This window comes from Topomyia yanbarensis, chromosome 2, assembly GCF_030247195.1.
Source record: "Topomyia yanbarensis strain Yona2022 chromosome 2, ASM3024719v1, whole genome shotgun sequence".
In the NCBI taxonomy this organism is placed as follows: Eukaryota; Metazoa; Arthropoda; class Insecta; order Diptera; family Culicidae; genus Topomyia; species Topomyia yanbarensis.
This window is the reverse complement of record NC_080671.1, coordinates 431,899,975-431,924,755: the sequence shown is the minus strand read 5'-3', so window position 1 is coordinate 431,924,755 and position 24,781 is coordinate 431,899,975. Positions and strand designations below refer to the sequence as shown.

The 24,781-nt window shown below is 38.2% G+C and overlaps 1 protein-coding gene across 2 annotated transcripts in view; it reads right to left on the bottom strand.

The window, feature by feature from the left end:
* LOC131685474 (uncharacterized) overlaps positions 1–14,382 on the bottom strand; it is a 151,487-nt gene extending 137,105 nt beyond the window's left edge. Inside the window, exons 1-2 of one of the 2 annotated variants that reach the window (XM_058969203.1) lie at positions 14,299–14,382; positions 13,481–13,567 (exon numbers count right to left, since the gene is read on the bottom strand). In XM_058969203.1, coding sequence (XP_058825186.1) covers positions 13,481–13,483 — 3 coding nt within the window. In that variant the 5' untranslated portion in view covers positions 13,484–13,567; positions 14,299–14,382. The remainder of the gene's footprint in view (positions 1–13,480; positions 13,568–14,298) is intronic. The other variant, XM_058969205.1, reaches the window with a different exon arrangement.
* Positions 14,383–24,781: the final 10,399 nt, after the last annotated feature.

The following is a 24,781-nucleotide window of genomic DNA, read 5'->3' as shown; positions in this document are numbered from 1 at the left end:
TTACACTCTTAATTGACAGAAGTGTGTCGCTGGGGCATCCTCCAAATTGAGATCCAGGGCGTCTTCTGACAAACCGCTCGCTAAAAATATCAAGCTAAAAATATCTTCAAATTGGAGCCCAATCAAACCGACGAGCCATGCCCGCTGTAATTGCGGACACATTAATGTGTAAGCAGTAGCAACCACCATTAGACGTAAAGAGTTGCCTGAATTGTCCTCATCAGCAGCATAGGACGGCCGTACAGTACGTAACAGCCCGCTCAGTCAAATACCACTGCATGGAAATCTGCGGCGAGTGGCCTCTTTGCTCTTTACCCATAGTCTCGTTTGGCGTGCTGGCGCTTACCATCATAATCAACCATTCATCATGCATCGACAAGGGGAAATAATTTAGCACGAGCCGCCCACCGTAAAAGTCACAGAGAACAGACATCCTTCTCCAGCGTTTACCATAATAAGCATTTTTAAGGGCCGACAAATTTTGTGATCATGGAAGTCTTCTTGTCTATGGTAAACATGTCGAGTGTCATCAAAAACACCTAACGGCAGCTCAGCGAATCAATATGAATTTTCCAATTGATTCATTAGTACTCATGATCTAGCAAGTCTGGTTCGTCTGTGACGGAAACTGTTAGTATGTCTGGCTAAAATACTGAAAAAACAACCATTAGCTAGGCATTTACGGAGATGCTTACCAACTTCATAATACGTGTTGTTGCATTAAAGCCATTTCTTTTCAACTTTTTTTTATCCCATGCTTATCCTATAAATCGCATGGCGGACAGATCACTGCATGTTGCATAATACGTATGCGCTGCACAAGTATTTTGCGAGCAAATGTTTATATCGTCAGCTGGTTGAAAAAAAAACGGTTTGCTATTTTCCTTTTTCTATTGGCTTTCATCGAAAAGTGGACGGCCGTATTGTTACATGGTACACAAATAGTGGTACACTATTGACATAGTTTTTTTTTGCCAGATATGAAGTATGCTATGGGGTTGTATATAAAAGCCACACATGACATTATAGGTGGTTTTAGCACACGAAAATTATGAAGATCAATTTGCTCAGCTCAGATTACATATACAGTTTTATATTTTAAGGGTAGAGTGCGATGGACATAGAATAAATTGTCATTTCAGGGGTGTCGACGCATTTCTGCATACAATTTTTTTCACTGAAACAAATAAAAACTTGTTTCATTGTGTGCTGATTGAGTTTGCTATTGGCATTGCATGTTGTTTCTCTGTTGATTAATTAATTTTTAGTGTAAGCATCTTCTTTTCCAAAAAATTCGCTTCTTCAATTGATAGTTTTCCGTTCCATTCGATAAATTTTAGGTCCAATATACATAATATAACATTATTTAAAAAAACGATTTTTTTTTGTTTTTTAAAATAAATCCTATGTAAACTTGGTAACCATACATAGGAAAACTGCGATTGTTTACATCTGGCCTATCAAGACAACACCCAAAATGAAAAAAAAACTATATGCATTGGACCGGGAAAATATGTATTCATTTTTTCTGACAGGGCATCATTTGTCGTGAAATTCGATATGTCAAATGCTTCTGATAGTGTCAAATCAAGACTGTCAACATATTTCTTTATTTTGAATTTAAATTTTATTTTCAAGTTTCCTGAGTCGGAAAAAACATTTTTGTAATCATGAAAATCAGCTTTATCGATGTATGTAATAAAAAAGATTTTTTTTATCTCATTTAATGACCCAATTGTAATTCGTAAAAATGTCAAATAAGCACGAGCACCCCAAAACAAGTCTGCAAACAAATGATAGAAACTTACCAGGAGGAGCGGATCCAAATTTTTTATTTTTGGATGAACATTGTACAATACGTTATGCGTCAAAATCCCATTTAATGAAAATCAGTTTGGGTGGTCAAATTTGGAGTGAAATCATTTTATGTTTGAAACTGATATAAAATTGAAACTAATTTAAAAATTTTCAACAAGTTGAAAAATTTCGGAGTGGATCCGGACCCACAGGACCCTCCCCTTGGATCCGCCGTTGCTTAACACAACATTGTTCCAGAGATAGACGATTTTTGGTCAGATTACCAGAGACAAAAACAGTGTTAGAGTTGCGGTTCTTCGCTAGAGTGAAAACTTAAGCTTACGGAAGTCACCTTTATATTGCGAATCTTTTCTAAAATCCACTTCAAGATATTTCAGCCATGCGCCACCAAGCTGTGCGCCGAATTGCGAGCATGTTCATTTTGCATTAGTGCAAGCGAAAAAACGGTTAGACGTTTATTTTTGTATCGTTTGCACCCATTTGTGTCACATATAGCAACAAATCGACGAAACGCTAGTTTATCTCGGGATAGGCAATGCAGTTCCGTCAAATACGAAATCCTGTACACCCAAGTAACCAACAAACATTATAACATAGCCTAATATCTGCTTTAGATCTACATATAAAGCTGTCTTTAAGAGCCGTGAAGCCCTAAATACTTATATAATGCTGGTATTATGCCAGAAAAGGCGAAATATAGTGCTATTACTGTGCAGAGATTGACAGCTCGTTTCTGCAGTACTAATGCTATTATATAGCACCAGCGTGCAAATGTCAAATTTGAAAACCTAGTATTGGCATTACTAATGCTATTAAAAAGCTTCAGTTGGCTGTCATTGTCCGCCATGATTTTAAAATCATTCCTTATGTTTCCTTTCGGTATGATAAGCAAAAAGGAAAAACATTTAAAACAAAATGTTCTGTTTAAAATCGTAATTGACTCTCTTCTAATGCATTGCGATGAAGATCCTTAATGGGTTTTCGTTCTCACATGATATTAAATGTTTTAAGAAAATTACCTTTAGTAAGTCTCGAACTGCGGTACCTTGCCTCGTCCTTCACGGTAAGTGCGCTGCGTTTGCTCCCTGGACTATATTGCATATGTTCGATTGAAATGAAATATGCCGAATATAATCTACAAGAAGAGTTGCATAACAAATAAACCCACTGAATTACAATAGCATTATATCGGCTTTTCATTTGCTCTATAATGGCACTAAATGCACTTGTAAAGCTTACATGCTTTAAAGATCCTTGAAGCATGTACGCGTTATATCAGCTTTATATACGCATATAGGGCAAGCGATAATGCTATATGCCGGATGTGCAGTTATGCATTATTGATGCTAATATAGAGCTTCATTGCATTGTTAATCCTGTAACAGTTTTTCAATGCAACATTAGTACAAATGTATAGCCAATATAGTGCAATGGTTTAATGCTTATGGTTACTTGGGCATAACATTCATTATATTATTGCACAGTTCCCACCAAATCGAACTGCACAGTATGGAAACACAAACTAACAGAGATAACACTTAAAAACCAAGCTGCGCACGCTTTAACGTTCATTTTAAATATATTTATAGTTGGGACTGTGGCCACATTTGAAATTATAGCGCCACTGTCACATGAAGAAGCATATGGGGGATAGACCACTAGTGAAAAATTGCTCCCAAACCTGAGAGGTAACCACCAGTAAATGAGTGTTTGGGACCGTGAATAAAAGGTGGAGCTAGTGTTCTGGGAAAATTGTCAGATCGATGTTTTTTGAGGGAATTCCCTTATATTGTTATGTCTGTTAGTCTGTGATGAAAGTGTGATCAAAAGTGCAACTCCTTTGACCTGACAGATTATTGACATTGAAAAGTGTCAAAAACAAACTTCTTCTTACCTTTAGTAGCTGGTAGGTTAGCATGGCGGCCAGTATCCTGGTTTTTATAATATATTTGATCGAAAAAGTAATTTTTTGTCGATTTCATATCATTTTATTGGACAACCGTGAAAAAAGTATGATAAAGGGCGAACACGAAATTATTGCGACACATTCAACAGGGCATAACTTTTTTACCATTGGGTAAAAGTCAACCAAATTTTGCACACTTTCTCATTGATGTGTATTGTTTACATGCTGTCAAACTCGAAGTCATGTTTTTCGATTCAACGAAAATGGAGGTGAACCAACGCGAGTCGAGAGAACAAATTCTTTCCAAACACCTGGAATTTCCTGACCTGTCGCACCGGCAGTTGGGAAAAATGTTGAACATTCAGCATTCAACCGTCTCCAGAGTGTTGAAGCGGTTCCAGGAGCGTTGGACCGTTGGACCACGGCAAAGGAGCTGGAAAAAAACCGGGACCGGAGAACAAAAAGACGGAAGGAAAGGTGAAGCGGATGATTAAAGCAAATCCCAACGTCTCAAGCCGTGATTTGGCTAAAAGATCGGCATGTCGCAGAGCTACGTCCAGAATGCAAAGAAGAGAGCTGGACTACATACATACAAGGTACAGAACTTCCCAAACCGCGATGAGCGGCAACAATCGACGGCTAAAACTCGGGCACGGAAGCTCTGCGAGAAGACGCTGACAAAATATGGCTGTGTGATGGACGACGAAACGTATATAAAAGCCGATTTTAAGCAAATTCCGGGGTTGGAGTTTTTCACCGGCAAGAACAAGTTCTATGTGGACGACAAATTTAAGAAGAAGAAAATGTCAAAGTTCGCCTCTAAATATCTCATTTGGCAGGCCATCTGCTCTTGCGGACTGAGGAGTGAGCCTTTCGTGACAAAGGGCATAGTAAATTGCGAGATATACAAATCTAAGTGCCTCGAGAAGCGCCTTTTGCCGTTCTTGCAGCAGCACGACGAAGATCCGCTATTTCGGCCAGATTTAGCATCATGCCACTATTCTTAAAGTGTCCTGGAGTGGTATGAGGCCAATTCTGTCAATTTGGTTTGATTTTAAAAATTATAAGAAAATTGGCATGACATTTTCGTTGTCGCAATAATTTCGTGTTCGCCCTTTAGCGAAGAGCATCAAATCCAACTTTCAAAGCAATAAACAATAACTAACGTTGAAATTTTTATTGTGCTTAACAGCTTGCTGCACGCCATACGACTACACGATCACCGCTTACTTGCAATAGGCTGATTTCAAGAATCATGTCGAAATACTGAGAGGTGTCGTTCCTTTCGTTTGTAATCTGTCGAATGCATGCGGGTTACTCGACATATTCTTTTAAGTCCAAAGGAAAAAAAAACAGGAATACCCAACCATGCGGACAGGTGGAGCCTGTAAAGTCAATTCCGGCACATTTTGTTCAGCTTTTGTCCACTTCATCATTATTTCTTATTCGCCTCTATTTTGGTCTTCCGCAGGTTCTTCAGTTTGAAAGGGTCATCCACAGCAAACTTGTTCTTACTCGTGAAATATTTTTGTCCTGGCTACTGCTTGACATCCGCTTTGATGTAAGCTTCACCATCAATGTTGCAGCGCCGCTATTTCGCTAGTAGCGTCGTGTAGAGTTTTCGGGTGCGAGCTATGACAAAACTGTTCGTCCGTGTTTGGAAATTTGACGTTTTCAATGAGAATCGTTTCTTAGCCCTACGATACTTTGCAAACATCAAGTTTTTTGGTCAAGTCCAGCGTCTAAATTTTCAAATGCCGCTTGAAATGAGTTATCAGTACTCGGTCAGTTTTTTAAGCATTCTTCCCGGGTATTGTTCAGCTCCTGACTTGTGGGCTACATCAGTTTTCCCCCAGCGCAATGCGATAAACCAGGATTTTGTATATGACTGATAAAATCCTTTCACGAAAGGTTTGCTGACATCTCGAGCGAAGTCTCACAGACAACTACAAAACTTGGCGGATATAAACAATACGCTCTAAGGAGAAACTGTGCCACAATAATGATCGACTCCTCGTTTAACACTACTTGAAAATGGTTTTAGCTATATGAATTAGAACTTTTGCCAGTTATCCCAGGAAAAAATAGAGGTCAAGGTGGTTAAATTGGTGATGTGTCAGTTGTCGAAAATTTCACTTTTTAGCTCACATGTGCAAATTGCCGACCAAACCAACCATTTTTCGGGAAATGTTGACATTTTTGTGTACAACATGCGCTCCTTTGATTCGCCGTGATGTTCTGCTTGCCATATCCACAGAGAACAGACATCCATGATCGAACAAAAATATTTAAAAAACGTGTGTAAACATTTGAAATAATATACGATAAACATTAGCGCCGTCACATCATCTTATCCCAACTATCCGTCAAATCCATTCCGGAACCGGTTCGAAATCCTGAATGGATTCAGTGTGGAATCTTGCTCAAAGAAAACAACCGATTCCGACTCTATCGGTTGATGCATTTGAGCTGGAATTCATACTGCAAGTCCGAAGCGGCTGCGGACTATTTTGACTGGGTAGAGGAATAACCGCTGTCAATTCAGTCGAACTCAACCACAACAAACATGACAACAGTAGCGCACCTGATTTAGATATCCCAACTACCTTCGAAACCATTGAGGATTTTTACACAATTGAATGCTGAAGATGGACGTCTGTTCTCTGTGATATTATGTTCTTTTTTTAAAGCACTATGCGGTTTAGGGATAACAATATAAAAACAACCTTTTTTTGCGATTTTTTCATGAAAGTTATGAAAATTACTCAACATTCTTTTAAAAAAGCGTCTTCAGGGGCGGCGAAAAACTTTACGCCCGAGTGGGTAGAAAGCATAGGGTGAGGGGTCCATTGGTAACGATTTTTCCCTTTTCGCAATGCACACGCTTACATTACATTCACATTAAATCACGTTCGTTTATGCAAATGGAATTGTGGTACATCGATGTTTTCAAATGTGTGTAGTGCGAGATACATGCGTTGCGCATCTAAATTTTTTGAAATGGTTCAAAATTTCGAGTGGGTAATTACCCACTCGGTTATTTTCGGTATGGGTAGTACTACCCACGCTTTCCGCCGGCCCTGAGCGTCTTTATTTTATCGAAAATTTAGAGAGGGTATTCAGTTCTGTGTCTAACGCCCTACTCATCTCCAAATTCGGTTAAAAAGTGGCATCATTTTTTTTCCAAATCAGAAACCTGCTCGCCTGAGCTATAAAGGGGTTAGTGAGGCATTATCGCGCGCTACAAAATTCTAGAATTACAACATCTTTCGTTATTTTTTCCAATTTTACTTTAAAGTTCACACACATACATTTGAGTGTATACGCAATCGAGCGAAAAAATGTAACCGAACATTACAGGAATCAATCTACACTTACTGTAGCTATTTACATTAAAACATCAAAACATTCAAGTTGATTATAATATACACAAAACAGATTCGAAGTACAGCCAAAATACATTTTACAACAGTATGTAAGAATTAGTGTATTAAAATTATTTCCTATTTGTTTATCTGGCTCCGTGTTTATATATTGTCGTTAGTGTAATTTTCTTGCTATAATTTTTGTATTTTTGTTTCACAAAGGATAGTTTACTAACTCCGATAAAAAGTAATGAACCCATAATCTCCCAAGTGGTGGAAATAGCTGACCGACGGAACGTGCAGATTTCTAAGGGACACTCTAGCTGAACCAATGTGGTATACATAGGTGTAGCAGAACCCCTGGTTTAACGGTATGACGAAAGCGAGTCGATGTATTCTGAGATCATTTATGTACGATTCATCTTATGAATACCAAGGTTCCATCTTAGCCACACCTTGGGTGGCATTGCGCATCTCGAAACGAAAGGTTTATAGTATGCAAGCTTGTATGAAAAAGTCGATTCGAAATGGTTCCATAATGTCGCCCCTGTATATACCACATTGTACCAGGACAGCGTCCTCTTACGACGGTTGAATCATCACATCCACAAAGTAATAAGTTACAATTCCTTCCTCTCCCTCCCCACCACTCATCAATAGGACACACCGATCAACGCATCAACCTACAGTGCGATATTCCAGAATTGGGAAATAAACAAGTTCTGTTATGTAAATTCTGTTTCATTCCATTCAGAGTCAGTACTCCTTGTGTAGTTGTCTCTGGCGAAATTCACTTTGTAAAAGGTTAAGTTTCTGGTTGTTCGAGACCCTGAGAGAAAATCTAATTGAGCTATTGCACAGTTCCCACCAAATCGAACTGCACAGTATGAAAGTGTGATGAACCAAAAGTGCAACTCCTGCGACCTGACAAATTATTGACATAGTAAAGTGTCAAAAACAAACTTCTTCGTACTTTTAGTAGCTGGAAGGTTAGCATGGCTGCCAGTATCCCGGTTTTTACAATAAATTTGATGGAAAAAGTTATTTTTTGTCGATTTCATATGATTTCATTTGGCAACCGTGAAAAAGTGTGATAGCGAAGTGCAACAAAAATCCAACTTTCAAAGCAATAAGCAATAGTTGGGTCGAGTGTGTTAACTAACACTTACAATTTACTGACAAACTTTGAAAATTTCTGCTACCTTACTTCCTCCGGAACATCAAACTTGTACTGTGCGGTGAAGAACAGTAGCCCCGTAAGCTGCCGGAAGTCCGCCTTGACGTAAGTCTCATCATCCATGATGAGACAGTGAGGCTTCCTCATCATCTGAGCGTGCAGTTTCCGGGTCCGTAACTTTCCTATCGTATTTTGCCGTTTGTCACGATTTAAAACCTTCTGCACTTTGTACGTGTGCAGTAGGGTGTCCCAAAATGACATCATGTTAAAAAAGTCATCGGGCTCACTTCTTAAATGAAAGGTTAGGGTATTAGAACCACTTTCTTCTTCGTAGTGAGTTTGCTAAAATGCTTCCTACTGGTGGCGAATTTTGATTTTTTGAAAAATGGGCCGATTTTGGATAAAATTTCAAATTTATGCCTGTTGACGTGGTCCTAAACTGCCTTAGATTTTTTTCAGCATTTTTTATTTTTCTGGAGATCCAAACGGAGAAGCTTGGTTAGTTTGTTTGTACAAATTTTGAATTATAAGAGCGGCAGAGCCATTAAAACTTAGCAAAAAGTGAAATTTTTGGTGCTTTTCAGTATTTTTTCTTGAAAACTGGGTATCTACAAAATTTTAAAAGTACAGAAAATACTTTATATAGTTGAGCCGAATACAGAGGCGTAATTTTGCTGAAGAAAGTGTATAGCTACGGCCAATGGGGTATAACTTATTTAAGTTTTTGCTAAATAACTTTTTGACATTTTACGATATTCATAAAAAAAATAACACTGTTCTACAAAATAAAACAACTTAAGTGGGCTTAGTCCACATATTATTTTTCGGTAAATAGATGGAAAATGATGAAAAATGGCGTTTTTGGCTTGTCTCTAGTACATCAGAATCGGTTTCTATGAGCATTCGACGATTTTTTTAAAAAAATATTTTGTATACTAATAGCCACCTAGTGGGTTTGAAAATCACTAAAATTAAACAAATATGTCGAGTTAATGGCAAGTTACGGCATATATTGGAAGGCTGAATTGATTGGCGTATTTACATTTTGTGTATAAAGTCTTATTTTCATGTTAGGAACTTTGAAGTGGAGAAAAATGCAGAAGAGCGTGGTGAGTATTGAAAAACTGATATTTACTGTTTAGATCACATAATTCCGAAATAGTCAAATTTGGGGCAAATATCCTCGAAAAAGTTTTACAACAGAATACAGCGCATCTTCTGACACAATTGTTTTGTTTAAGATGCCTCCTAGAAGTAATTATGGAGAATTAACTCTTTAAAAAATGATTAGAGACTTGGCGTCATTAGCAAAGTTGTCATTATTTTTATAATTTAAGTTACAAAAAAAATCATCAGATGCTCATTAAACCTCGTCCTGACATACTAAAGACGTACAGAAAACGTCATTTTTCATCTTTTTCCTTCTATTTTCCGAAAAACAATCTGTGGTCAAAGCACATTTGAACTGATTTACTTTTTGAAACAGCATTATTTTTGATAAATTGCTAAAAATGTCAAAGGTTATCTAACAAAAATTTAAATAACTCATACCCCATTAGCCGTAGCTATACACTTTCTTCAGCAAAATTACGCCCCTGAATTCGGTTCAACTATATAAAGTGTTTTCAGTACTTTTAAAATTTTGTAGATACCCAGTTTTCAAGAAAAAATACTGAAAAACACCAAAAATTTCACTTTTTACTAAGTTTTAATGGCTCTGCCGCTCTTATAATTCAAAATTTGCACAAACTAACTAACCAAACTTCTCCGTTTGGATCTCCAGAAAAAGAAAAAAATGCTGAAAAAAAATCTAAGACAGTTCAGGATCACTTCAACAGGCATAAATTTGAAATTTTATCCAAAATCGGCCCATTTTTCAAAAAATCAAAATTCGCCACTAGTAGGAAGCGTTTTAGCAAACTCACTCCGAAGAAAAAAGTGGTCCTGATACCCTAACCTTTCATTTAAGAAGTGAGCTTGATGACTTTTTTTTAACATGATGTCATTTTGGGACACCCTAGTGTGCAGTCCCTTCCGGTCCTGTGCTGAATCAAAGACTTGGAGCCTTCCGTCCTATGCTCAGAGTTAGGAATAGTAACGATTAATAAAACGACTCTCCATTGACTGCAAGATTCCGAGTTGTTTTCTGATGTCCCGATGAGAGAATTGAGAATTTTTCAGGTGATTGCTCAAAATCAATTCGCAAAGTTACTTTTCGGGTGACGCCATTTTTCCAATTTTTGAAAAACTGACAGCGATAAAAATACAGTGTAAAAAATACACTCTAAACTACTTCTACCCAAATTTTCAAGAGAAAATTCCTAATGGGTTATTTTCTACAGCGTTTTTTCCGTGATGCAATTTTATGCTGGACACCCTTTATGATAGAATCACTGCTTTAATGGAAAAGCTCCCAGACCAAGTTACAGTATCATGCCGAGGTTCAAAAGAGATATTTTTTTCAAAAATAAACATAAAATCTATCAAAATCCGTCGTCCTAAAGACGCTAAATTACTGAATAAAGACTCACTATCTTATTTCAACTAAATAAAATGGTTTGGCACCATTTTCTGCAAACTAGCGTTACCCACTGAGACGTCCAAATAATTGTTTCAAAATTGTTCAACACGGGTCCAACGATGGACGTTTGTTGAACGGTAATTTGGACGTCGTCCAAATTGGTCCAACGAACGTCCTTCATTGGACGGTTTTGAAACCAACCGTTCTTAGAGGGTAACTTCAGTTCACTCGTATACTACAGTTATCGCAGAGTTGCAACGTCGATAATTTTTTCACCATGAAGTGCTGTGTGAAGTTTTGTACCAATAAAACTACCGTCGGTTTCAAAAATATTTTTTATTCGCTTCCCGATAAACTACGATATTCGTGCGGAATGGGTCCAGTTCTGTGGTTCACCAGAAAATTAAAACATTACGGATAGCTGCAATGGTTGAAGTATCTTTTAGAAGACACCGTAATGATGAAAGCACAGAGAACAGACGTTCATTCTCAGCATTCAACTTGTATAAAATCTTTAACGGTTACGAAGATAGTTGGAATATCCAAACCAGGTGCGCTACTGTCGTCATGTTTTTTTGTGGCTGAATTCGACAGAATTGACAGCGGTTATTCCTCTACCCAGTCAAACTAGTCCGGAACCGGTTCGGACTTCCAGCATGAATTCGAGCTCAAATGCATCAACCGATAAAGTCGGAATCGGTTGTTTTCTTTGGGCAAGATTCCATACTGAATCCATTCAGGATTTCGAACCGGTTCCGGAATGGATTTGATGGATAGTTGGGATAGGTTGGTGTAGCGGCGCTAGTGTTTATCGTATATTAATTCAAATTTTTACGCACGCTTTTTAAATATTTTTGTTCGATCATGGATGTCTGTTCTCTGTGATAAAAGAGATTCGATTCAGGAATTTATTCAAAATATTTAAACTCACTATCACGATACTTTCCAAAATTCATTCCTCGGATTGCAACATTTGACAAGTCTTCTGCTCGATTGGAATGACATTGACAGGTCTCGTGCTCGATTGGAATGACACTGACAGATAAATGGTAAACAAAAGATTAACGTGTCGAGCCTTTATCCAGAGGGATTCAGCGTCGTTACATCATCCGTTCTAAAACAAACGAAATCACAATCATCTTATAAGATACTTTGTTTATGTCCGCATGCATGTGACATTGGCTCCGCTTCCTCTCGACGATGCCCTGAATGTAGGCACGAATACACGCTGCAATCGAAATCGAAAGTGTTTTTATCTATGCTACTGCCGTGAGGCTCTACCGCCAGTCCGCCACATTAGTAATCGGCCGAGCGTCAGCTTCGCTCCGCCATTCATTTCTCCGTTTCCACTCCACTTTCCGTTCACTTGCATCAAAACAACTGTTTACAGGTACCAACTCCGGTGCATTTAGTAATAGTACATGCAACTGGTTTATAGCACCATCATCATCATCATCCGCGCTCGATGGTATAAGTATTACCACATAGTCTGCTTATTTTCTGTTTCCCACCTTTTCTTATTGTTTTATACCGACCTGGTGTAATGTTTTTTTTTGCCAACAGACTGCGCGCCCGCCGCAAGATGCGGCCTCGGCCTGCTATGCTGCTATGGTACTCTGTCGGGGAAGTTTACCTGTGAACGCGCGATCGGGGTCGTCACGTGGTACGTCGGTAGAAACGCACGCGCTGCTGGTTATATTCCAATTCAGTCTTTGGCCGATCGAAACGAACCGGCTTTGGGCGAGCGCGGCATCGCATCACCGCGGAAGTTCGTTGAAGTAGTAAATTTGAAAGAAGAAAAAAAAGCTGGACCGAATCAGGTGGCAAATTTATGTAAGATCGGTGGACATAAACAAGCTAAAAGTATCAAGATAGACTTGTCTCAAGGTCAGGAATGATCAAAGCAACCAATGGAGCACGGAACTTCACGTCAGTTTTTATTACACTGCTTCTTAAGAACGCAGCAAAGCTATTGACATCTACTCAAGCGCAATCCTTTGATTGATTGCCGAGTGATGAGAGTGTCACCTGACTAATAAGTTGAAAAGGGGATCAGTTAACCTACAGACACTTCACTACACGGACTTGCGAAGAATTATATTATTCAGTCAAACGAACATTGGTTGGTTCGGTGTGGGGAGGTGTAGTGGTACAAGTTTTATTGTTTTTATCTCTATGCATCAAGTGTTTATAGTCTAACCTATTCGCTTGCCTTCTGATTGGTGTCACATTCCTTGAGCAGACTCCAGATGGCCCCACGTCGTTAACCAGTGACTAGCGGTTGTTGAGTGGTGGTTTATCTAAGCACCATGATTATATTTTAAAATTATCTTAATATTTCTGGAGTCGATATATTGGGTATTGGGAGTACCAACCTGTTTTTGGTACCGAAATACCGGTGCTGAATAAAAAATAGTTTTGACACTTTTGATGAGAATACATTTAAACGACATACATAACACTAGAATACTTCGGTTAATTTAAATATATATTTTAGTTGGGACAGTCATCGCATATGCGATAATGGCGCCACTGTCAAATGCGCTAGTATACCGAGGACAGATCCCCAAAAAAAATTGTGAGTGTTTAATGGCGTTTTTACTTGACCCGACTCGGTTTCGCTTCAAACAAAAACGACATAAGTTTATGATAATTATTTTAAATAGAAAGTAATATAAATATAAGTGACTTACCATTCAAACATCAGACATCGATAGTTCAGCTACTACCAATGCAAATTCCCAAACAGAGAGAGCTCGTTCCAAGTTAAAGCTGCGAACCTTTTTCAAAATCAAAACAAATAAAAAAAATAACTCACAATAAAAGCCAAAAATAAACATTTTTTTGAAAGGTAGTCCATATTATCGCACTAGTTGCTCAAATCACATCGTCATGGCTCAACTTCTCTCTCTCCAACAAACCATTCAATTTCTCAGTACACCCCTCCACACACAAACACAGCACCGGAACACTACACCAACACACCACGGCAGGCATGGGCAGAAACGCTATCAAGGTATGTATATGAAATATTTTTCAAGGCATACCACTTGCACTTTCAGCAGTCAACTTGTTTGCGCTCACACGACTAACCGAACACGTCACAGATTACGCGATCGCGGCCTGCTTTTTTATGCGGATACCCACCGCTTCTATGCGTCCGCCTGGACTGAGCCGCGGGAGAGATGCGGACGTGCGGGCAATGCGAGCATTACAACCGCAACGCAATGAATGGCTAGTGCACAGGCAGGCGGCCTTTCCGAGCGGAGGGGGTACGACTACTTCGGCAGCTGTCACCGCACCGAAAAGTAAACAAATTTCACAACACTATGATAACGTTGGCTACTTTCTCTGCCCAAAAACAAACAAAAAAACGTGTGAAAATATATAAATTTTTCAGCCTATTGGATGAGGTGCAGAAATTTGGTACAACCCCACGCCACGAGCACGCCTGTTTGCTCTGAAATATCTATTTAAATTAGTCGTTTAACCTTTACGAGATGACACACACCTGACAGGTCGTATCGAATGACCGTTCCACACGAAATCGTTTGACAGAAAGTATACTCCACGTCCAACTAAGTCGAAAGCTCACCGTAGACTGCCGTTCCGTGGTTATGGTTGAGCTGCTGAGCCGACACAGGTTCGCTGCTTGTAGTGCGCCGTAACGCAAGTCACTTTTATGAGACCGAAAGAGAATGCACCGCACGTGAGAGCCAAGAGTATGCGGCTGTGGCGGCGCGTGGTCTATGTTGTGCGATTCATGTAGAAGCACCGCATGCTGCGGTGTGTGGATCATGTGAGCGCACGCAGCTGCAAAAATAATATACACAGAAAAATTAATGGCTTTTTCGTTTTTGACATAGCCCTACACCGGTGTAGTTGACGTTACATTCATTTAAACGCGGGTGTAATTAATCTATTTCTTTTCGTACAATACACCTGTGACCAGATGAAAACGTTAAAGCTGCAATAGTTCAAACAATGAGTAAGAGATCGTAGAGCCTGTTCAATCCATCGTTTCAGCATGTTAGTCGGAAACGACGTAATATGTGGAATGATTTTCTCGACGAAAAGAAGGTGCGTACTGTTCGGCATAATGTTCATGCTGTTCGGCAGCTGTGGCCTACATTTAGGCGCATTTCTTGTGATATTTGTTGGTTATATTGCGCACTTCTTACTACCCCAGACTCCGCACTAACAAAGTGCGAGTGATCAAATTGTTACTGAAAACTGCGAGCTTTCAAAACACATGTATGTCAACTGATAGAGGTGGTATTCTCATAGACAGACCAGTCGAACTAACCAGAATTTATTAGAAGAATTTTTAATGCGCTGGGCGGTTCAAATCCATGTTTTAGTGTCACAAACAATACTAGAATATTAAACCCATTCCATTTGGCTGAAGAACAGTAATAGAGAAAAACATAAATACAAACTAATTAGTGATGAACGTATGTCTTAAGAGGTAAGGCCACCATGCCCGTCATAAAATGCACAAGTTTAGTAATTTTTGGAGAATACAGCAAAAGCCGTCGAAATTTTTTTTAAGTTTTTGAAGCGAAGGTGAACATTTCTGATAGATTGTACTGACTATACCAGTGGCGTAGCCAGGGTCAGGGGTTCGGAATATCGAAATGTATTAGATTATATATGAGAGAAAATCTTTAAAATAAGTTATTCTGACTTTACTGTAATTGATAAATCGCTTCTGCTGTGTATAAGCAATATCACTCGGATTCTGTTCAATGTAGTCTCTGAAGCTTGCAATAAAAAGTTTTATTGAAAAAAAACTGGTTTGAGGAAAATTCCTAAATATCGTTTTATATCGCGATATATTTTATTTGTGTAGCCTTCATATTTCCAATAAAATTGTTTAAAATGGCATTATCAACAGCTTTGCTGAAGACACCAAGTCCCTTACTATTTTTGAATAATTTTTTCTTCATAATTACTTCTAGGAGATTTAATCACCAACATTATTATATCCAAAGAAGCGATTTTTATGTTGAATAGCTTCTTCGAGGTTGTTGAATCTTCATAGTTGATGCACAGAGAACAGACGTCCATCTTCAGCGTTCATTTTGTGTAAAATCTCTAACGGTTTCGAAGGTAGTTGGGATATCCAAACCAGGTGCGCTACTGTCGTCATGTTTTTCGTGGCTGAGTTCGACGGAATTGACAGCGGCTATTCCTCTACTCAGTCAAACTAGTCCGGAACCGGTTCGGACTTCCAGCATAAATTCCAGCTCAAATGCATCAACCGATAGAGTCGGAATCGGTTGTTTTCTTTGAGCAAGATTGCATACTGAATCCATTCAGGATTTCGAACCGGTTCCGGAATGGATTTGACAGATAGTTGGGATAGGTTGGTGTGGCGGCGCTAGTGTTTATCGTATATTAATTCAAATGTTTACACACGTTTTTCAAATATTTTTGTTCGATCATGGATGTCTGTTCTCTGTGGTTGATGGTTTAGAAATTATACGATCTTGACGTAAGAAAATTTTTTGAACGCTTTAACCCATTATGTCCTAGCGTATGAAATTTCATACGCAAAAACAATACATTTTACGATCATACTTGTTATACAATAAAGGCGTTTTCAAATTTCTGGTCTTCTGTGAACGTTAATTAATACCCTATAGTTTATAATGTGTATGCTCAATAATTTTTTTTTAAATTCCATTGTGTTTTCGAATGTCAAAGTTGGACAAAATTCAAACCAAAATATGAACAATACATATTATTAATTTTCTCTTCTAAATTACTAATTCTTGTTTCGGATTGTAAACGAATGGCAATGAGAGATGTGAAAGATGTGACTGATTGCGAAAAAATGGTAGTTCAAAGTATGAAATTTCATACGCTAGGCTGAACCGATATCTTTTTTCGTTAGGCAAAATTATTTCCTCTTTTGGATCAGTAGGGGATTCACCACTTTCTCGCTGATTTTAACGTTGAATCAGTGCATTTAAGGCTAACAAATGCTTAATACGTAGCAAATCATACCTGGTTCCACCCAGAATATTTTTTATGTAAATTCTCGTAAGAAAATGTTCTTTTTCTTAAAATAATTACAAAGTTTGAGGGAAAGATGGTTTGATGCAACGAACCAATTATGAGACGAAACGGTACGAGAGAGGAGGGAAGTGTTAAAATCATTCAAAAAAGTTGCTAAATGAATGATCTCGCAAGGTTGAAGATATTATTCAATTTTATGCTGAATATAAAGATTTTAGCCGAATTTTCTATGTAATGATTTTTTGATACCCTATCAGCCCAGCGAATGAAATTTCATACGTTAGTTTTTTTCGCAACAAAACGTCTCAAAGTGGATATTTTATTTTTCCCATACTTAATTCGGCATAATATGAGGGCTCACGAAGTATTTTATAAATTACCAAAAGTTTTAACATAGCTGGGTTATAATGGGTTAAAAAAATTTAAATATGCACTTTGTATTTGCATTCTTTGACTTCATTGACATATTATAAAAGAAATTACTTTCGCTTATTTATCAAACTTACATTGACTTTAAGTATTTGCCAAAAATCAATGATTTTCATCTAACGTATTTTAGAATTTTAGGTAGGTGACAAACGTCATCAATATCTAGATAATTTAATTTTAACATGTGCTGAAATAATTCCAAGATGAAACATTTAAAAAAAATCGCCGCGCCATTTGAGTTTTACATAATCATTTTTATGTAATATAAATATGACTTCAGCCAGTCCCCGCATGACGGCGGGTGAACAAACAAAAAGGTATCAGAATTAAGCACAGAAAACAGACATATAAGCTAGAACAAACTTTCTCGAAAAATCTGTGTAATTTAAATTTAAATAAAAATACGTCGAAAATTACCGTCGCATACAGGTTTGCATGCATGAGTCACCACTGTATTCAAGTTTGCACACAAGTCCCGTATTGACTAAGTCAAAAGGGCGAAGAGTTTTTTGTAAACAAACTTGTTTCGCTCATTAGTCCGCTGCAGGGTGGAATTTCATGAAAAATATGCGTTAATGTAAATTTTTACTCTTCGCAAAAGTAATTTCAATTGTTTTCTGCTTTGAAATTATAGTAAATTAAGAAAAACCATCAAAATAAAAGTTTGTTTACAAATCTTATTCGCCCTTTTGCAAATTTAATATAGACTTATCCACCTGCGGTGGGATTTTGCCGTTTTGACGTTTGAATTGGGAGGAAAACAAACCGCTTCTGGGCTTAAGGGGAGGGCGGTAGTATAAAAATGCGAGATCTCAGTGTGCGTATATTAAGGTGAAGATATGTGGAAGCCAGGAACGCACGCTGATTGCTAGGCACCGACGCGTTTGTTTACATTGAGAAAAAAATGGAATTTGAAGTGAAAATTCAAACGCACAAATGATAGTTTTCGGACATTTTTCTTCGGTCATCTGCACATTGGCAGAAAATTTGAAGTTTTGTTAGTAAAGTTTAGATTAAAGTTTCGCGGGTGTTTTGTGCAGTGATGCGTGATTAAAGTGCATTTGAAAAACTGCACTAAAAATGAGAAGAAGAAAAATAAGAGTGTTTCGAAAAGAAATCCCAAGTGAAGAGGGGTGATATTTTCGCACAAAATAAGAGCTACAGATGGAATTCCGTCAAAAACTTGGCTTGATTATATAGGAAAATGTTGTAGCTTCCTCAAGTAGCAGTTTCGTGGTGCACCGGCAAGGTTAGTGTATTGAAAAAAGTATTTTTATATTTGCTCATGTCGGCGTAGGAGTTATGTTGTGGCTCGCTTGTATAATGTCCCTAAACGTCAGATATCTCAATAGCGATTGCTGGTCGATCGAAGCGCCGGCCAGTGGCAAGTTGCTACTTGCTGTTGTCATTTTAAAGCGACAGTTTTATTTCTTACACAAGTTGAAAACTTTACTTGTATGTCAGTTCTCAGTGTTTTAAATAAAATGTAAAACAAAACAAAATTGGCACCTTTAAGCTAACGCAAACGTGCCTTATCAAACAAACGAATTGAATAAAAAACAACTACCGCCATACCCATTAGGGTGGCACAAATTTTAGAATTCAGTAGAACCGATTTAAAACTACTCGCTATACGACCTCATTCAACCATGCAAAATGTTGACTTGATAGGTTGCACTATATTTTAGCACAAGTGGTTTAAAGTTTGTATGTGATTTAACATGGATAAACGATCCACATCATTTAATATTTCGTAGACACGTTCCTATGTATTCTAAAAATATATGCTATGTTAATTTCGGTAGATACGAGTACCGTGTACAACTTCCCCGAAGAGTGTAATAGGCTGTGATTTCTGGTTCAAAAGTTATCCTTTATACTGTGCTTAATTGTCTACATCGTTGGTGAAAATTGAATTTATCTGGATACTCTGGCTGATACTTCAATCAAGTTAACCGTGATATGCTAGTCATATGCCGAATTAGGCAGCTATCAACATACGCGGTTTTATAGTTCAGATGCGAGCGTCATAAATAGACAGTCTGAAGGACATGAGTTCGGTTCTTAATTTTAATATTTAATTTTTTTGCTGCCTGTAAAGCGGGAACATTATTATGTAGAATTGTTAGTTTCAAATGAAGTAATAAGGGAGATCGTAACCGTAATTTCTAAGTGTTGTTTTATTTTAGTAAATTTATGTTCTAACGTTATATTAACGAAGCTACTCCAATCTTAATCCCTGGATGATTCGTTAAGTTTTGGTTAAAATCAAATCGTGCTTCATGGCCGGAGACACTCTTGCTGACGTATAGTGGCAGATATTGCCCGGCTTACTCAATTAACCTTAAGTTTACGGGGCACTCTATAGCAGTTCCAGTTCCAGCTTCACAGGGATGTGGTGAACATCGGTTGAGCTTCAAAATAACGGGAATCTTGCCCGCTTCTGGCTCGTTTCAATTTTAATTTGCTCAATGTATATTATTGTAAAAAAAATACATAAAAATAATTATATTACAATATTCGATCCCAAGTCTTTTAGATCACATGTTTCGGACGATACCATCTGGACTATATTTCCGCTTTGCACCAACGGTAAAACTGGTGATCACAACAAATACGCCAAGGTTCACTTGATTGAAGATTCAGATCACCGGGTAGCCAGAGACAGTACAATTTTCATAACCTTCAGGACAACGAAAGTTTAATTTTGCAATAACTTATGAACCAGTTGTCATAGCTATGAACTGTCTTTAGAAGAAATTGTTCTACTTAACTGAATCTATAGAATGTAGCATACAATATATTTTTCAGGTGCACCTGGCGGCATATTTATGAATTTAATGAAAATGTATTATTTTCTCATAGTAAACTCCATACAAACTTAGAATCATTTGTGCTAAAACATGCTCCAACAGATTTGATTCAGATTTGGCGTAGGAGTTCGTTGAAGAATTACGAATTTTTCTAACTTGGTTCTGCGGTATTCAATTTTTTTCATACATCCTCGTGCCACCCTAATACCCATCTATCACAACTGGAGGCATAAGTATGTCGGCCATTTTAAAATCTCTTGTCAATTCAGTCACACAGTCACAACGGACCTACTAAACAAAATGGCCTTTATATTGACATTGAAAATTACTGCACTATCTGGGGCAGGGTGTCATTCCAAAATCTAATATCAAACGATGTCACGTTTTTGCGTCACTATGTTGAACGCTAATAACTTTGTTATTTATGGACGGATTTCCGTCTAGTTATCACCAAACAATTCGGAATTAACTGAAATTATGTTTTATTGCTATAGTGTTTTTGTATTTCAATAACACACTATTGAAAAACAAGCAAAAAATGAATAGATCTCGGAAAACCTGAAAACTCCCATACATCAGTCAATCTATCCCCGGCAGAGCCGTCAATAGGGAACACCTTAGTGACTCAAACGAACACGAAAAGTTATAATTAAATGTGCCGCGTGCCTGTTTGAATCAGTTGTTGCTCTTTTTCCAGACAAATAACATCGTGCCAGGTGATATTTTGAAAAATCTGCGCGCGGCCCATTTAAAAATCTGTGTCTATCTGTGTCACGGAAAACGTAAAAATTTGGCTGAAAACAAGATGTGGTAACCTTTTTTTGGTTTTTGCGCGAGTCAAAAATTAAGCGCAAGGTAAAAAAAAATGCGAAATCTGAGCTAATCTGTGCATTCTAGAAGAAAGCTGTGAAAATTTGTGCTTTAAAACAGAAAACTGTGGCAGTTTTTGCAATCTGTGCAGCATATTGAAAATCTGTGAAACACAGATAAATCTGCGCACCTGCATTGTGCCTACACACAGAAAAAAAATATTGGTAAAAGTAAGAGTGTTCCGCTCTTAGCAAAAAACAACCAACGCCAACTATTAGGTTGAAAGTAAAACTTTTAAATTAATCAAGAATAATAATCAAAGTAAAAGTTTTCCTTTTAAGCAAATGAGGAATAGTACTCAAAACAAAAGTTTTATTTGTAAACTAAGAGTATACGTTGGTTGTTTTTTGCTAAGAGCGAAAAACTCTTATTTTCACCAACATTTTTTTTCTGTGTATACCCGGTTATCGTGGCAAGCAGAAAGTTAGCAAAAGTTGAGCAAAGCGAAATTGATGCTGGCAGAGTTTCTGCGAGCATTTTGCTCGATTTGTGCGAGAATTCTGGCAACGAATTCGCTCAAATGCAACAACAGTTTCTGGCAGAAGCGGTTAAACCAAACGATGCTGTTCACTTTTATCCAGAATCGAGCCAGAAATGTACGGCCAAGATCTTTGCACGCTTCCTGCCACATCTTTGTCAGATGTTTTGCTAGATTCGTGCTAAATTCTACCAGGTAGGTATTGCCAGGATCTTTGCACAGTTTATGTCCGAGTTATGCCAGGGTTTAGCTCGGTTCCTATCAAAATTTGCCAGAAAACGCGAGCGAAACCGAGTTCGCCCTAGCTCAACTAACCCGACAGGATACGCGCAGAAATCTGACAGGGCTGCCCAACCAAGACTTACAGAAATCTAGCAGAGCGGTCTCTGCCAGAAAATTTGCTCACTGGGTAGCGTCTCGTACGACAGATTTGAGCACCCAGCACACTACACTTATATGAATGACGTCATCCTCGACTATTTAAAGAATTCCTCGAGCGAGTTCATTCTCCCGTCGGGCCATAAAGAACAGCAGTCGTAATCAGGCATGTTGACAATGCGCTGCGATGAGTGCTGCATTTGATCACTGCTAACGCAGGGGGTGGGACGTCGACAGGTCTAGGCATCCAGCGGCCAAGCGCTCGTCATGTCTCCTTTCCATGGCTCTGATTGGCTGTATTGATGACGTCATCGTCGGATATATAACTTTCAGCATTGCTCGGGCGAGCTCATTCTCTGTTCGAACGTCGGAGCGAAGACGATAGCAGCAGCCGACAGATATATTTAAATTATGCAGTGCGCTGTGTACTGCTTTGTACACCACAACTGGAGAGTTACGGCACACATTGTCAGTGCTAGTTAGTATGCCGTTGCGATGATACCGCGTAGCTTTTTACGACACGAGAGCCGATTGTTTTGAGCTTCGTTAAACACCTTGAAATACGGTGTTTTTACACTCGTTCCGCATAAAAGATTAAAATTTGTGCATATCGAAAATGTTGAGTTAGCTCGACCCATATCGTAAACCTACGGCCCCACACAAATGACGTAGCTTTTTTCGGCGAATTTCGAACCCCCCTCCCTCTCGTAGCATTTCGTCGCAGTATTCCCCCTCGCCACCCATCGCCACAAATTTACTACACCCCTCTACCCCCTAAAGTGCTACGTCATTTATACATGGCCCCTGGCACCGTACTGGCTGTTTAAAACGGCATGCATTGATTGAAATAGTAAAGCGAAAATCGTAGCGTGACTAAAATATTCGCTAATTTTAAGTCATTTAAACAAAACGAAAGAAATATATTGTAATTTAACTCGAAGTTGAACCTTATCGACTCAACGAAAATGCATATCCTATGCATGGTTTCGCACTGTCTGAGTAGTTCTTTTTTGCTTTCATATATGTGCGGAAAAAATGTACATAGGGGAACCCGGGGCTATTCGGACCTACTTAAGCAAATCGCCCTTTTCGGTGGATAGATTTGAAAAAGTTTACTGGTTAAAGGTCCTAATTGTTAGTTTGAAACCTCAGCTACATTTTGGTGCCATAAAAGGTTCATTTGCGCCACTCAGTGGCAGCGCTAGGCAATGATTTGCAAACCTCTATATTTTTCCATCCTTTTACAAAGTAGGGGTAATTCGGACCTCCCTACGGGGCAATTCAGACCGTCATTTTTCTTTAATTTTTTTACGATGGAATTATGTTTACCTATGAAATATTTATAAGAGACTCTCCTTAAGAAGCGTGTATTTTCTTTGCTGTGGCGTGCGCAATGGTGTGCGCAGCGGCAAGCCGCTGAACTGTGGTTGACGGAATAGGGAGTCCGAATAGCCCCGTACGCTTATTTCGCGTAAAAGTGGTGAGCGTCCCGAAAATATCTGTTTTCACCCAAACAAAAATTATTCCATAAAATAAGATATTTGTTTAAATACGCAATAATTTTTTTTAAATAAATGCATATCCTATGCATGGTTTCGCACTGTCCGAGTAGTTTTTTTTTGCTTTCATATATGTGCGGAAAAACTGTACATAGGGGAACCCGGGGTTATTCTTAAGCAAATCGCCCTTTTCGGTAGATAGATGTGAAAAAGTTTACTGGTTAAAGGTCCTAATTGCTAGTTTGAAACCACAGCTACATTTGCATGATTTGCAAACCTCTATATTTTTCCATCCTTTTACAATGTAGGGGTAATTCGGACCTCCCGACGGGGCAATTCAGACCGTCATTTTTCTTTACTTTTTTACAATGGAATTATGTTTACCTATGAAATATTTATAAGAGACACTCCTTAAGAAGCAAAAAATAAATAAATTGCATTACAAAAACTTAATCTGGTAAGTCACAGCTGTCGATTGGCGGCCCGTGTATTTTCTTCGCTGTGGCATGTGCAATGGTGTGCGCAGCCGAAAGCCGCTGAACGGTGGTTGACGGAATAGGGGGTCCGAATAGCCCCGTACGCTTATTTCGCACAAAAGTGGTGAGCGTCCCGAAAATATCTGTGTTTTCACCCAAACAAAAATTATTCCATAAAATAGGAGCCTCAAGCTTTCCAAAACACTTACCATTTATTTTTTCACTTTTATTTGTTGATTTAATCACTGTTTTTCATTTTAAATGATTTTTGATTTGAGAATGGCAAATTAACGAAACATGTTGTATCTCCTTTCTACAAAGAACAAAGAATCAAATTCAGCTTTCAAAATTAATGTTTCAGAATAGCGGTTCCACGAATATGTACGATATTCAGAAATTCCTGCAATTTTCTGAGAAATCGAGGGGGTCCGAATTACCCCCAATCTCTTAATAGCCCCGGGTTCCCCCGGGTACTTTTAATATGATGACAAACGATGTAAAATGTTTGAAGTATTCGTAAAATATAACGCTGTTTTTTTTCATTTCATATAGATTAATTCACGTATATATCCAAACACATAACATATGTGCACGTTTCGTTGGCATCAAATAACTCAATTGATGTTTGACAACCCGGTCAACGACTACTCAACAAAATGAATATTTTGTCCGACCATTTCCGTGAAGAGAGTAAATATTTCGATTATTGTATCGATTTAGTGGGCTGTTTTCGGAAAATTTAAGACTAAGAGAAACGAAAGCAATGAAATTGAAAGATAGGTATTCTAGAGCGAATCAGTTAAAAACATAACACGGAAAACTACACTGATAAAATCCAAACGTTAATTCTATTTGCTTCAAACCACTTAAAATCCATATGAAGAAGAAATCACGCGCGAACATTCCTTCTATGTGTCAACTGTATAAACTATATATGCACACACATAAGTTGGTCGGTGTTAAGTCAGACCGGACTAAGTCGCAAAACATCAAAAAATGATATATTGATAGGACTGGATAAAGAATA